Source organism: Sinohyriopsis cumingii, unplaced genomic scaffold (assembly GCF_028554795.1).
Source record: "Sinohyriopsis cumingii isolate HCF-2022 unplaced genomic scaffold, ASM2855479v2 utg000198l, whole genome shotgun sequence".
NCBI lineage: Eukaryota > Metazoa > Mollusca > Bivalvia > Unionida > Unionidae > Sinohyriopsis > Sinohyriopsis cumingii.
Window position 1 is genome coordinate 1 of NW_028315875.1, and position 16984 is coordinate 16984.

At 34.9% G+C, this 16984-nt stretch overlaps 1 protein-coding gene across 1 annotated transcript in view; it reads left to right on the forward strand.

Moving 5' to 3' along the window:
- Nucleotides 1–1125: 1125 nt before the first annotated feature.
- The window catches only part of LOC149774545 (putative aminopeptidase W07G4.4), a 40538-nt gene continuing 24679 nt past the window's right edge, over nucleotides 1126–16984 (forward strand). The window contains exons 1-3 of the mRNA XM_089945059.1: nucleotides 1126–1280; nucleotides 8153–8228; nucleotides 14712–14797. Of these exons, the coding sequence (XP_089801185.1) occupies nucleotides 1221–1280; nucleotides 8153–8228; nucleotides 14712–14797 (222 nt within the window). The 5' untranslated portion in view covers nucleotides 1126–1220. The remainder of the gene's footprint in view (nucleotides 1281–8152; nucleotides 8229–14711; nucleotides 14798–16984) is intronic.

Genomic DNA, 16984 nt, shown 5'->3' on the forward strand with positions numbered 1-16984 from the left:
AGATGACAAAACTGGATCATTACATCAGTTCTACATGAACAATAAGATTGCCAAATTAATACAGCAGTTATGTATGACCAAGTTAGATTGTCAGATTGTTACAGATGACTTAACTAGATTGTTGCATCATTACAACAGTTGCAGATGACCAAATCAGATTGTCAGATCATCATAAGCAGTTTTAGATGACCAAATTAGCTTGTCTGATTAATACAGCAGTTATAGATGACCAAATTAGCTTTTCAGATTAATGCAGCAGTTATAGATGACCAAATTAGCTTGTCAGATTAATACAGCAGTTACAGATGACCAAATTATCTTGTCATATTAATACAGCAGTTAAAGATGACCAAATTAGCTTGTCAGATTAATACAACAGTTATAGATGACCAAATCAGATTGTCAGATCATTACAGCAGTTATAGATGACCAAATCAGATTGTCAGATCATTACAGCAGTTATAGATGACCAAATCAGATTGTCAGATCATTACAGCAGTTATAGATTACCAAATCAGATTGTCAGATTAATACAGCAGTTAAAGATGACCAAATTAGCTTGTCAGATTAATACAACAGTTATAAATGACCAGATCAGATTGTCAGATCATTATAGCAGTTTTGAAGTTCAAACACTTTAGAAGAATAGATCTGATGCACCCTCCTGCATGTCATAAGAGATAACTAATGAAGGAAACCTTTCTGGCCCTGGGATGCACCCTGTGTTAATGTTCCAGCAAAGAAGTTCTTGGACATTTAGCAATAAATTATTAATTTTGCCTTAATCTTCTATTTTGATGCTGTTTTGGGATCATTAAACTTACTCTGTACTATTTAGCCAAGATCATTAAACCCATATATATACATACATGTACTTTTTAAAATATTTGTTTGGGCATATAAATTTTCTAACAAAATTGTTTCTGCAAGTTAATGCAAAATCCACTTGAGATAGACAAACAAAATATTGCAAGTTTATTTACATCCAAATACAAAATTAAATTTCAGGCACTTTAACCTACCCATATTGGTGAACTTCTTGAGAGGCAAAATTTAAATCTGACCAAACAACATTAATTGAACTGCTGGCCACTGTTATTGGCCTGCATGGATTTAATACTACTAGTGTTGTTTCATGTTCATTTTCAGTGTTCCAAAACACAAATTTTCTTATTTACAGAATTGTGGCTCGTGACATAGGAGGATCTGACCCTGAGAGAATGGCTGCCCCCAGAGTGCAGGAGTATGTTGAGAATATTTTCAAGGACACATGTATCAAGGTATAAGAGTAAAACTACATTTAGCCAGACACTTTTACCTATATCATGTTCTTTTTCATTCTCCATGACCACAAAAGAAATATAAACTAAGTTTGGGGACCACCAGGCCACTGGTGGATGCCATGCAAGATAAGTCCCATAGAATTATGAAGTTAACATTGTAGATATTTAATTGTCTAGAAACTGCATTGCATTTAATTTAGCGTGAAATCACATTTTTTATGCCACTGTTATAAATATATCAGAATTATCAGATTCATGATATAATAATGTAACAGATTACTAATTGACAACATGAATGTTTATATAGATATGATGCAGAATTGTATGCCATAGTTATGAGTATTTGTCTTTAAAAAATATGCATTCACATTAATAACTTATTTGAAAATTTTGCTGCCATTATTAAATTTGTGAAAATGTCATACTTGTTAAAGTGCTGATGTAGACAGTAATTAGAATGATCAGTGATGAAGAGCTGATTGTTTAAAAGAAATACATGGTTGTGTTGAGAACTCTATATCTTGATGGAGCTGAGTTCATGTGGGTTGCTGTTCCCCCTCCTTTACTAAATCTACCAGTTCATTGCTTTGGTTATGCACTTCCATTTGGGAGGAGAGAGTTTTGTAAATTGCCTATTAAACTGGTCCATGTTGTACATTGGGCACTTGTATTACAAATGCCTTTAGTTGTAGGATAGGGGATTTTCAATTCTCCCTGTGTTTGGTGGGTGATGTAGCATGTGGTGTTTGTTCAGGACTCACCTAGCAGGATATCTGTCATTGGCTGACAGTCACACAGTGGAATAGGGTAGCTAAAACTATTTCCAAAGTTTGGTGATTATTCAGTACTTGCTTACATGAATATTGACAGCTGAACACTGGAATAAGTAAACAGAAAGCCATGTGACAAGAGCTGGCAAAACTGGAAAAGACTTGGAACTCTTGTCACCAACACGCTTATCTTGGTTTGATTTCTGCATCGATAGCATATAAATTGGGAATATATTCTGCAGTGACCTACTCAAATCTGCATTTTTTACATAATCATTTGCATACTTTACTCAATATTTTGCATAATTTATATAATATTTTGAATAATTTCATAATATTTTGCAAAAGTGGTAGCCCTGCCCAGTGTTTGGTTGATAAGTCATCAGATGTTAAATTGACCAATCAATGATCCCAGTTGTCAACAGACTAGTTAGACTGAGAATCAACTGACTCTATGTAGTTAACATAGTACCACTTGTTTGTCTGACACCTGGATATTTTTACTCTGTCATGTGTACAAATTCATCTTACAACAACCTTTATATTTATGGTCCTTTTTCAGCAAATATTTTTAGTTACTTTAAAGGGCTACTGAAACATATGCATGCAAATCATTATAAAAAATCTTTAATATTATAACCATTGGTTCCCTGATCGATAGACAGAGGATGGTCAGAAGGCCAGTCATACTGTGTGTTTGTGTGTGTTGTGGATTTTTAATATAGCTTTAACAATTTCAAGACAGTCTTGTCATTACAATGTCTGCAGATTGTGACAGTTTATAGTGATGTCTAGCACAGGGGCCTCATGCCACAGACATGTAGCATCATGTCCCACCTAGTTAAATTATCCTGACACCAGGCCAACCAATCCTAACACTAACCTCTTAATGCTGAGTGCCAAACAAGGCAGCTGTTAGTACAATTTTTTTATAAGTCCTTGGTATGACTCGAATGGGGTTTGAAACTGGGACCTCCCACATCTGGGACAGATACTCTTACCACTATGCTACCTGAGCAATTAATGTAATTGTTGGCAGAGTAAAGTCATTAGGTCAGTCATACAGTAATTGTAGGCAGAGTAAAGTCATTAGGTCAGTCATACTGTAATTGTAGGCAGAGTAAAGTCATTAGGTCAAACTGTAATTGTAAGCAGAGTATAGTCATTAGGTCAGACATACTGTAATTGTAGGCAGAGTATAGTCATTAGGTCAGACATACTGTAATTGTAGGCAGAGTATAGTCATTAGGTCAGACATACTGTAATTGTAGGCAGAGTAAAGGCATGAGGTTAGTCATACTGTACTTGTAGGCAGAGTAAAGTCATTAGGTCAGTCATGCTGTAATTGTAGGCAGAGTACAGACATTAGGTCAGTCATACTGTAATTGTAGGCAGAGTATAGTCATTAGGTCAGTCATACTGTAATTGTAGGCAGAGTACAGACATTAGGTCAGTCATACTGTAATTGTAGGCAGAGTAAAGGCATGAGGTCAGTCATACTGCACTTGTAGGCAGAGTATAGTCATTAGGTCAGTCATACTGTAATTGTAGGCAGAGTACAGTCATTAGGTCAGTCATACTGTAATTGTAGGCAGAGTACAGACATTAGGTCAGTCATACTGTAATTGTAGGCAGAGTAAAGTCATTAGGTCAGACATACTGTAATTGTAGGCAGAGTAAAGGCATGAGGTTAGTCATACCGTACTTGTGGGCAGAGTAAAGTCATTAGATCAGTCATACTGTAATTGTAGGCAGAGTACAGACATTAGGTCAGTCATACTGTAATTGTAGGCAGAGTATAGTCATTAGGTCAGTCATACTGTAATTGTAGGCAGAGTACAGTCATTAGGTCAGTCATACTGTAATTGTAGGCAGAGTACAGACATTAGGTCAGTCATACTGTACTTGTAGGCAGAGTAAAGTCATTAGGTCAGTCATACTGTAATTGTAGGCAGAGTATAGTCATTAGGTCAGTCATACTGTAATTGTAGGCAGAGTATAGTCATTAGTTCAGTCATACTGTAATTGTAGGCAGAGTAAAGTCATGAGGTCAGTCATACTGTAATTGTAGGCAGAGTATAGTCATTAGGTCAGTCATACTGTAATTTTAGGCAGAGTATAGTCATTAGTTCAGTCATACTGTAATTGTAGGCAGAGTACAGACATTAGGTCAGACATACTGTAATTGTAGGCAGAGTATAGTCATTAGGTCAGTCATACTGTAATTGTAGGCAGAGTACAGTCATTAGGTCAGTCATACTGTAATTGTAGGCAGAGTATAGTCATTAGTTCAGTCATACTGTAATTGTAGGCAGAGTAAAGTCATGAGGTCAGTCATACTGTAATTGTAGGCAGAGTAAAGTTATTAGGTCAGTCATACTGTAATTGTAGGCAGAGTATAGTCATGAGGTCAGTCATACTGTAATTGTAGGCAGAGTATAGTCATGAGGTCAGTCAGACTGTAATTGTAGGCAGAGTACAGACATTAGGTCAGTCATACTGTAATTGTAGGCAGAGTATAGTCATTAGGTCAGTCAAACTGTACTTGTAGGCAGAGTATAGTCATTAGTTCAGTCATACTGTAATTGTAGGCAGAGTAAAGTCATTAGGTTAGTCATACTGTAATTGTAGGCAGAGTACAGTCATTAGGTCAGTCATACTGTAATTGTAGGCAGAGTACAGACATTAGGTCAGTCATACTGTACTTGTAGGCAGAGTAAAGTCATTAGGTCAGTCATACTGTAATTGTAGGCAGAGTATAGTCATTAGGTCAGTCATACTGTAATTGTAGGCAGAGTATAGTCATTAGTTCAGTCATACTGTAATTGTAGGCAGAGTAAAGTCATGAGGTCAGTCATACTGTAATTGTAGGCAGAGTATAGTCATTAGGTCAGTCATACTGTAATTTTAGGCAGAGTATAGTCATTAGTTCAGTCATACTGTAATTGTAGGCAGAGTACAGACATTAGGTCAGACATACTGTAATTGTAGGCAGAGTATAGTCATTAGGTCAGTCCTACTGTAATTGTAGGCAGAGTACAGTCATTAGGTCAGTCATACTGTAATTGTAGGCAGAGTATAGTCATTAGTTCAGTCATACTGTAATTGTAGGCAGAGTAAAGTCATGAGGTCAGTCATACTGTAATTGTAGGCAGAGTAAAGTCATTAGGTCAGTCATACTGTAATTGTAGGCAGAGTATAGTCATGAGGTCAGTCATACTGTAATTGTAGGCAGAGTATAGTCATGAGGTCAGTCAGACTGTAATTGTAGGCAGAGTACAGACATTAGGTCAGTCATACTGTAATTGTAGGCAGAGTATAGTCATTAGGTCAGTCAAACTGTACTTGTAGGCAGAGTATAGTCATTAGTTCAGTCATACTGTAATTGTAGGCAGAGTAAAGTCATTAGGTTAGTCATACTGTAATTGTAGGCAGAGTATGGACCATACATCGGTCATACTGTAATTGTAGACAGAGTACAGTCATTAGGTGAGCCATACTGTAATTGTAGGCAGAGTATAGTCATAAGGTCAGTCAAACTGTACTTGTAGGCAGAGTATAGTCATTAGGTCAGTCATACTGTAATTGTAGGCAGAGTACAGACATTAGGTCAGTCATACTGTAATTGTAGGCAGAGTAAAGTCATTAGGTCAGACATACTGTAATTGTAGGCAGAGTAAAGGCATGAGGTTAGTCATACTGTACTTGTAGGCAGAGTAAAGTCATTAGATCAGTCATACTGTAATTGTAGGCAGAATACAGACATTAGGTCAGTCATACTGTAATTGTAGGCAGAGTATAGTCATTAGGTCAGTCATACTGTAATTGTAGGCAGAGTAAAGTCATTAGGTCAGTCATACTGTAATTGTAGGCAGAGTACAGACATTAGGTCAGTCATACTGTACTTGTAGGCAGAGTAAAGTCATTAGGTCAGTCATACTGTAATTGTAGGCAGAGTATATTCATTAGTTCAGCCATACTGTAATTGTATGCAGAGTACAGACATTAGGTCAGTCATACTGTAATTGTAGGCAGAGTATAGTCATGAGGTCAGTCATACTGTAATTGTAGGCAGAGTATAGTCATTAGGTCAGTCATACTGTAATTGTAGGCAGAGTACAGACATTAGGTCAGACATACTGTAATTGTAGGCAGAGTATAGTCATTAGGTCAGTCATACTGTAATTTTAGGCAGAGTACAGTCATTAGGTCAGTCATACTGTAATTGTAGGCAGAGTATAGTCATTAGTTCAGTCATACTGTAATTGTAGGCAAAGTAAAGTCATGAGGTCAGTTATACTGTAATTGTAGGCAGAGTAAAGTCATTAGGTCAGTCATACTGTAATTGTAGGCAGAGTGTAGTCATTAGGTCAGCCATACTATAATTGTATGCAGAGTATAGTCATGAGGTCAGTCATACTGTAATTGTAGGCAGAGTAAAGTCATTAGGTCAGTCATACTGTAATTGTAGGCAGAGTATAGTCATTAGGTCAGTCAGACTGTAATTGTAGGCAGAGTATAGTCATGAGGTCAGTTATACTGTAATTGTAGGCAGAGTATAGTCATTAGGTCAGTCATACTGTAATTGTAGGCAGAGTAAAGTCATTAGGTCAGTCAGACTGTAATTGTAAGCAGAGTATAGTCATTAGGTCAGACATACTGTAATTGTAGGCAGAGTATAGTCATTAGGTCAGACATACTGTAATTGTAGGCAGAGTATAGTCATTAGGTCAGACATACTGTCATTGTAGGCAGAGTATAGTCATTAGGTCAGACATACTGGAATTGTAGGCAGAGTAAAGGCATGAGGTCAGTCATACTGCACTTGTAGGCAGAGTAAAGTCATTAGATCAGTCATACTGTACTTGTAGGCAGAGTAAAGTCATTAGGTCAGTCATACTGTAATTGTAGGCAGAGTATAGTCATTAGGTCAGTCATACTGTAATTGTAGGCAGACTACAGACATTAGGTCAGTCATACCGTAAATGTAGGCAGAGTAAAGTCATTAGGTCAGACATACTGTAATTGTAGGCAGAGTAAAGGCATGAGGTCAGTCATACTGTACTTGTAGGCAGAGTAAAGTCATTAGGTCAGTCATACTGTAATTGTAGGCAGAGTACAGACATTAGGTCAGTCATACTGTAATTGTAGGCAGAGTATAGTCATTAGGTCAGTCATACTGTAATTGTAGGCACAGTACAGTCATTAGGTCAGTCATACTGTAATTGTAGGCAGAGTACAGTCATTAGGTCAGTCATACTGTAATTGTAGGCAGAGTATAGTCATGAGGTCTGTCATACTGTAATTGTAGGCAGAGTATAGTCATGAGGTCAGTCAGACTGTAATTGTAGGCAGAGTACAGACATTAGGTCAGTCATACTGTAATTGTAGGCAGAGTATAGTCATTAGGTCAGTCAAACTGTACTTGTAGGCAGAGTATAGTCATTAGTTCAGTCATACTGTAATTGTAGGCAGAGTAAAGTCATTAGGTTAGTCATACTGTAATTGTAGGCAGAGTATGGACCATACATCGGTCATACTGTAATTGTAGACAGAGTACAGTCATTAGGTGAGCCATACTGTAATTGTAGGCAGAGTATAGTCATAAGGTCAGTCAAACTGTACTTGTAGGCAGAGTATAGTCATTAGTTGTCATACTGTAATAGTAGGCAGATTATAGTCATTAGTTCAGTCATACTGTAATTGTAGGCAGAGAATAGACCATACTTCAGTCATGCTGTAGTTGCTGACACTGCAAGTCTTAGACTTTTTGTTAAAGTATTTTCTAATTTTTGCAAAAAGTATATCCTCTCAACTATTTATCATTAAAATCCTGAATAAAAATCAGAGCACTGATATAATTTGGTTCTTTCCAGTTTCTATAACATCCAAATAGACAATTTTTTGAAATGTGGTACATATTATTTTACAGATTGATGTAATGCCTAACCCATTTTACAGAAATATGTAATATCTAACCCATTTTGCAGATTGATGTAATGTTTAACCCATTTTACAGATTGATGTAATGTATTACCCATTTTATAGATTGTTTAATGTATGACCCAAAGTTATTATCTGGTGAATATTGTTTTACAGGTTGATGTAATCTCAGATCCAGAAATATTTAAGAAGAAATATCCACTGCTAGCTGCAGTTAACAGAGCTGCAGGATGTAAGAAACTTTATATTATTGTTTGCTTATTCATTGTGCAGTAAAACCTGTCTTGAAAGCCCACTCTTATGTGAGACCACCTGTCTTGAGAGACCTCATTCTGAATGCACATATTTATTGATTCTATAATGTTATGACCTGTTTTGAGAGACCAACTGTCTTGAAAGACCAAAATTTTCTGGCAGAAGGAGTGGTCTTTCAAGAGAGGTTCTACTGTATCATATGTATTACAGTGTAAATATATAGGTATCACACTACCAGAAGTAAAGCTATAATTCTTTCAACCCTCTCATTATTAAAGCAGAATCACACTTGTAATGTGTTCTTGACAGCAGTAATTTTAAATGCCATTGATGATGAAATAAGCTTTAGCAGATCTTTAGAAAGCCAGATAAAGAAATGTAATAGACCATGAAATAAGTGTTGGTTTGCAATGTATGTACAAGCAGTGACTTTAATCCAACTGTACAATACTCTTTGGGGGAATCTACACTATTAGGCATAAATTGTTTATTTAAATGTTAATGATTTAAACATGATATGTAACAATAAGTAAAGACTAAAAACTATTGGACACATGTTTATTGAGAGAGAGAGATTCTCTTTTCTCTTGTATACAGTGATAACCAAGTACTATCAAATAGCATGAGTTAAATGAATTATACCAAGCTGTGAATAATAGCTTTTGCTTGTTTCTAAAATTAGATGAATATTCAACTGACTACATTAATATTATTTTACTAATGGGTATTACATGTTTCGGAAATATTGAAAATCAATTTTTAAAAAAGTGTACTGGCTGTTATTTTAGGTTATATCTTCTTGCTGAAATGGCAGATATTAAATGAAGAAGTGCACGTCAGAGAAGAAATCTTAAGCACAGACTCTCATGTCAAAATTTGAAGTATCCTCTATTCTCTCTGTTTTGTTGAAATATTGATAATAATTAATGGAATTGTTTCAAAGAGTGCCAAGTTCTCATTCATATTATCACAATTCCTTCTGTTATAATATTTAAATTTTCAAGTGATTTCATGTAGCTACCATGTAATACTAGGTACATGTTTACAAATGGTAGGAATGCATAGGTATGGATAAAAATACTTATTTTGCTAGTAATGGGTATTTTTTTTTTATTGGGTTTGTCCTGAAAGGTATTTAATGGCAGATTTGCACAGGAAAGCATTGTCAATGGGCATTATGATCATTGATTGCACAGTAAAAGGGTAAAAGTATAGTGTCATGATTTGTATGGATGTTTAGTAAGTATGATACAGGGAATACATAATAATATGGGTCAGATGGTCAGATTAATTGCTCTTAAGGAATAGATTGGGGAAAAATGACCCTTGTGTGTTTAAATTTGGAAAACAAATGCATTAAAACTGTATAATCAAATTGACTGATAAAACATGAAGAACAGCATAAAATCAATTACAGAAGGTTAAATACTCCAACAATTTACAAGCAATCATCCTAAACATGGCTTCACTCTGAGAACTCAAATGCAATCATCTTAAACATGATAATATTCAAACATTTCACAAGCAATCATCCTAAAGATGACAATACCACAACAGTTCACAATCAATCATCCTACAAATGACAATACCACAAAAATTAACAAGCAGTAATTTTAAACATGCTTTACTCCAACAGTTCACAAGCAATCATCCTAAAGATGACAATACCACAACAGTTCACAAGCAATCATATTACACATGATGATGCTCCAACAGTTCACAAGCAATCATCCTAAAGATGACAATACCACAACAATTCGCAAGCAATCATCCTAAAGATGACAATACCACAACAATTCACAAGCAATCATCCTAAAGATGACAATACCACAACAATTCACAAGCAATCATCCTAAAGATGATAATACCACAACAGTTCACAAGCGATCATCATAAAGATGACAATACCACAACAATTCACAAGCAATCATCTTACACATGACAATACCACAACAATTCACAAGCAATCATCCTAAAGATGATAATACCACAACAATTCACAAGCAAACATCCTAAAGATGACAATACCACAACAATTCACAAGCAATCATCCTAAAGATGACAATACCACAACAGTTCACAAGCAATCATCCTAAAGATGACAATACCACAACAATTCACAAGCAATCATCCTAAAGATGATAATACCACAACAGTTCACAAGCAATCATCCTAAAGATGACAATACCACAACAATTCACAAGCAGTCATCCTTAAGATGACAATGCCACAACAATTCACAAGCAATCATCTTACACATGACAATACCACAACAATTCACAAGCAATCATCCTAAAGATGACAATACCACAACAATTCACAAGCAATCATCCTAAAGATGACAATACCACAACAATTCACAAGCAATCATCCTAAAGATGGCAATACCACAACAATTCACAAGCAGTCATCTTAAACATGCCAATATCACAATAATTCACAAGCAGTCTTCCTATACATGACAATTCCACAACAGTTCACAAGCAATAATCATAAACATGATTTGACTCCAACTATTCTCAAGCAATCATCCTAACCATGATAATACTCCAGTAATTCACAAGCAGTCATCTTAAACACGACAATACTCCAACAATTCACAAGCAATCATCCTAAAAATGAACTACCACAACAATTCACAAGCAATCATCTCAAACATGACAATACCACAACAATTAACAAGCAATCATCATAAATATGACACTACTCCAACAATTCACAAGCAATAATCCTAAACATAATAATACTCTGACAATTTACAAGCAATGATTCTAAAGATGACAGTGCTCCAACAATTCACAAGCAATCATCCTAATAATGATACTACTCCAACAATTCACAAGCAATCATCCTAATAATGATACTACTCCAACAATTCACAAGCAATCATCCTAATAATGATACTACTCCAACAATTCACAAGCAATCATCCTAATAATGATACTACTCCAACAATTCACAAGCAATCATCCTAATAATGATACTACTCCAACAATTCACAAGCAATCATCCTAATAATGATACTACTCCAACAATTCACAAGCAATCATCCTAATAATGATACTACTCCAACAATTCACAAGCAATCATCATAAAAATGACAATACTCCAAAAATTCACATGCAGTGAATTTCAACATGAAAATACTCCAAGCAAATTCTCCTTTTCAATACTGTCTTACTATCACTATGGCCATATTGCATGATAATGCAATTTGAATTGTCAGTTACAACAATAAAATGCAAATATATTTTTGGTTATCACTAAATATTAACTAATTTCTGGAATTTTCATTAAATTTATTTTGTGTGAAACTGTATTTTAATCCATATTATGCTGTCCAATGATCCTATGAAGTCTGGTAAAATTGTGTGAACCAGCTGACTTAATATATTTTCTTTTTAAGAACCTGAAAGTCTTGACATCCATAATGGCTTTTATGCCACCCAAGTCAGATATACAAAAATGTCATTAGAGAGATATTTTATGATTACTACCATGTGCAATGGCTTTGAATTTTGGAACATTTGCAGGACATTTTTTTTGTAATCACTTAAATGTTTGGTGGTCACTTTGCCTTTTCTAAAAGGCAATTTCACAACAACTTCTATGTGAGATGAGACACCACTTTCTGCCTAGCTCCTAACTGTCCTAGGTGTTGATATACTTGCCATAAAACAACGTGTCATGCAAAAACACAACCATTTACTCAAAAACCCACTGACAATTGTCATATTTTGAAAGAAATTATTTCCATTAGCCTTAGAAGGTCACACAACTCCTAGAATACAACCTTTCACATTACCACATTAGACATGATTTGCATTAGCCTTAGAAGGTCACACAACTCCTATAATACAACCTTTCACATTGCCATATTAGACATGATTTGCATTAGCCTTAGAAGGTCACACAACTTCTAGAATATAACCTTTCACATTGCCATATTAGACATGATTTGCATTAGCCTTAAAGAGTCAGATAACTCCTAGAATTCAACCTTTCACATTACCATGTTAGACATGATTTCCATTAGCCTTAGAATGTCAAATAACTCCTAGAATACAACCTTTCACATTGCCATATTAGACATGATTTGCATTAGCCTTAGAATGTCAAATAACTCCTAGAATACAACCTTTCACATTGCCATATTAGACATGATCTGCATTAGCCTTAGAAGGTCACATAACTCCTAGAATACAACCTTTCACATTGCCATATTAGACATGATCTGCATCAGCCTTAGAATGTCAAATAACTCCTAGAATACAACCTTTCACATTGCCATATTAGACATGATTTGCATTAGCCTTAGAATGTCAAATAACTCCTAGAATACAACCTTTCACATTGCCATATTAGACATGATCTGCATTAGCCTTAGAAGGTCACATAACTCCTAGAATACAACCTTTCACATTGCCATATTAGACATGATCTGCATCAGCCTTAGAATGTCAAATAACTCCTAGAATACAACCTTTCACATTACCATGTTAGACATGATTTCCATTAGCCTTAGAATGTCAAATAACTCCTAGAATACAACCTTTCACATTGCCATATTAGACATGATTTGCATTAACCTTAGAATGTCAAATAACTCCTAGAATACAACCTTTCACATTGCCATATTAGACATGATCTGCATTAGCCTTAGAAGGTCACATAACTCCTAGAATACAACCTTTAGCATTGCCATATTTAGAGCTGATTTCCATTAGGCTTTAAAAGGTCAGATAACATGTAGAATACAACCTTTCACATTACCACATTTAAATAAGCAACATTGGCAATTACTATCTTTCTACAATAGCAGTTTCAGTTAGAGTTGTTATTTTGGGTGAGTAAAATTTTGTGTACTTGGCTGGATTTTGAGAGATTCTGAGGGTTGCTGTCAGTTTCAATATTTGTATTTTATTGCTGATTTTACTTCAGTATGCCTTCTTGACAATGGCAAATGTTGGTAGCCATATATAGTAGAAACAGGTAGGTTTTCTACTATCAAGGTTATATGGAAAGATTGTCTCCTGCTGACTTTTATGGGAAGTGTCTGTGTTGAGATACAAGTTACATCTATATACATGTCTCTGATAATATTCTATTTTGTTTACCATCTTGCTAAAATCATCTGTTGTTGTTCCTAGTGGAAAGGGTCTAATATGAGATTCAAGTGACAAGTATAGACATAAATCACTCTTGTTATATCTGTTTATTTAATAAATTTCAACTAAAATAAGTACACAGTACCAATAGTTTTTTCATAGACTTAAGTGTTTGGTGACATAAATATAAACTGTACACAGCGCTAATTGTTTTTCCATGGACCTCAGTGCTTGGTAACATAAATATACATTACACACAATATCGATTATTTTTTCATAGACTTCAATGCTTGGTGATATAAATCTACATTGTACCCAGTACTAATTGTTTTTCCATAGGCTTTAGTGCTAATGGTGACATAAATATACAATGTACACAGTACAAATTGTTTCTCTATAGTTCCAAACACTAACATTTGCTAAAATAAATATACTTTGTACCCTATTTTAGCAAGCATGTCACACACTGTCTTAGAGAACAAACTTAGATTGTCAATTTGATAAAGACAGAACCATGTACATTAGTTGACAGAACTTAAGAGAGATTACACCACCAGAACGAGATGTGATAAGTTGTGTAGGTTCGAGTCTCAGATTCGGCTAATGTGGTTATGTGAGAAAGCTTGCCAGTAGCTTCTCGAGGGTCAGTGGTTCTTTCCGGGGACTCCCCAGGTTCTTCCTCCACCACTAATACTGGCCACCATGTATAGCCTATCCTGTGTTGAAAATTGGCATTAAACCCTACAAAAACAACAACAACAAGATGTGGTTAGAGATATACCATTATTAAAGTTATAGATTCCCTGAAATCTATCATTTTAAAAAGTAAGAAATACAAGACATGATCTAGATATTGATTAACATAATCTCACATGTAGCAAAGAGTCTCAGCTTGTTTAAATCTGAAAGAAACTACATTTCTTGCATAATGTACCAATCACAGCTAGTTTTGTTGTTTATGAATCCAATGTTCTCCAAACCTCATATCTCCATGCCATTAGGGATGCACAATAGGTACTGTTATGCCGTAAGAATACGCAATACGTATTGCAAGACAATTACTTAATTTTAGTTGTATAATCAAAGAACAGCATTACATTCATGCAAAAGTTAGTGTACATCTAAAAATCTGTATTGTCTCCAATTTCTGTCCTCATATATCACAGGATCATATACTTCTTTTTTGTTTTCATCTTTGAAACTATATTTTTGATAGAGTTACATCCCATTTTTGTTGAAGGAGGTTTGGATGTTATAAATATAGAGTGAAATGATTGTTGACTTAGAAGTAAAAATGAAATAAAATATTGACTTTATTGTTTCTATTGACATGTATAATTTTCTGTTTTCAGTGGTGCAGAGGCATCAGGGGAGACTAATCTTCTTGGAATATGTAGGAGAGGGATCCATTGACAAAACACTATTTCTTGTTGGAAAGGTACAGTTTATAGTATTTTCCTGTTTCTTAAACATAAGAAAGTAAAACATACTGTAACACAGGGATGTGCTAAGAAATGTAAAAAAGTACTACAGAGCTACTTAACAGCACTTAATTATTTGGTTATGCAGGCTAACAGACCAGATGTAGGAACTGTTAATGAATGTCATAAGGTGACAGAAGCTAATGGTTGTGAGAGGTAACTTGCTGGGAGCAATAAATGCAAAGTTTGTTCACTTGCTGAGACATTTGCCGACTTAGACCTGTAAACAGATGTTGAGACTTCTAAATGGATGCTGAGACTTTTGAATGGATGTTGAGACCTGTAAACAGATGTTGAGACTTGTAAACAGATGTTGAGACTATTAAAAAGATGTTGAGACTTGTAAACAGATGTTGAGACTTGTAAAAGGATGTTGAGACTTGTAAATGGATGTTGAGACTTGTAAACAGATGCTGAGACTATTGTAAATGGATGTTGAGACTTGTAAATGCATGTTGAGAGTTGTAAATTAAATGGATGTTGAGACTTGTAAATGGATTTTGAGACTTGTATGCAGATGGTGAGATTTGTAAATGGATGTTGAGACTTGTAAATGGATGTTGAAACTTAAAAACAGATGTTGAGACATGCAAACAGATGTTGAGACTTGTAAGGAGATGTTGTAAACAATTGTTGAGACTTGTAAACAGATGATGAGACTTATAAACAGGTGTCGAGACTTTTAAACAGATGTTGAGACTTGTAAGGAGATGTGAACAGATATTGAGACTTGTAAATGGATGTTCAGACTTGTAAACAGATGTTGAAACTGGTAAATGGATGTTGAGACTTGTGAGCAGATGTTGAGAATTGTAAATGGATCTTGAGACTTGTAAATGGATGTTAAGACTTGTAAATAGATGTTGAGACTTGTAAATGGATGTTGAGACTTGTAGATAGATGTTGAGACTTGTAAATAGATGTTGAGACTTGTAAAGGGATGTTGAGACTTGTAAATAGATGTTGAGACCTGTGAACATGTTGAGACTTGTAAATGGATGCTGAGACTTGTAAACATTTTGAGACTAGTAAATTGAAGTTGAGACTTGTAAAAGGAAGTTGAGACTTGTAAACATGTTGAGACTTGTAAATGGATGTTGAGACTTGTAAATGGATGCTGAAACTTGTAAATGGATGTTGAGACTTGTAAATGGATGCTGAGACTTGTAAATGTATGTTGAGATTTGTAAACAGATGTTGAGGCTTGTAAATAGATGTTAGGACTATCTAGATACATATTTAGTTTACATTATTTATCTGTCATGTAAAATCACATGCACACACTGTCATGTATTTGTCCATTTACTCAAGGATATTGATTAAAATCTTGTAATATTTATGCCCAGGTAAAGCTCATGCCTTTTCTTATTGACTATTTAAATTGTAAAAATCATTCTCACATTTGTCAATTTCAGGTTACCTGATGAATAGAAATCAACACTTTTTACACAGTCAGTTTTAAATAGAGTATATGATGTTATGACGTTATCCACCTGCCTCTCTATCCAAATGTCAATCTGTTTCCTGTTTTGTTGTGCACAACAATTTGAGTTCTCTACTGTTGGCAAAATTTGTAGCATGTGTTTGGGTCAGGAAAGAAACCTATCAATTCAAGTCTCTAAAGTTCACAAGTCAAGGTAAAAGACTGAAAGGTGAAGGTTTCTACATAATAACGTAACCTGAACAACATATATCTTGACCATTTTTTTTACCTGGCTTGCAGGTGAGATAATAAAGAGATTTACAGCAATATCCTGCAAGAATGGTCCACTTTGGCTAGTTGTCACCAAAAATATTTGGCTAGAATCCTTTTGCAACAATAACATTGTGCTTAAAAGTTCTTTTCTTTGATGGAAACCACTCTAACATGGACAGTGATTGGCATATTAGTGCTTAAAGTGTAAAATTTTCCCCACAAAAGCAGACACATAATAAGGTTTTTGAATAGTAATCTCATGAATATTTGTTGATTTTTCAATTATATACCTGGTTATTTGTTCCAACATGCCAAAAAACTACCCAACTTAAATCAATACAGAGAGGAAATTAATTCTATTATCCTTACTGCAGTGTGTTCCTTGGATTTTAGGTTTTGTCATTTTGATAATGATAGACTTTATTATTAGCAGTAACTATAAAGAAAA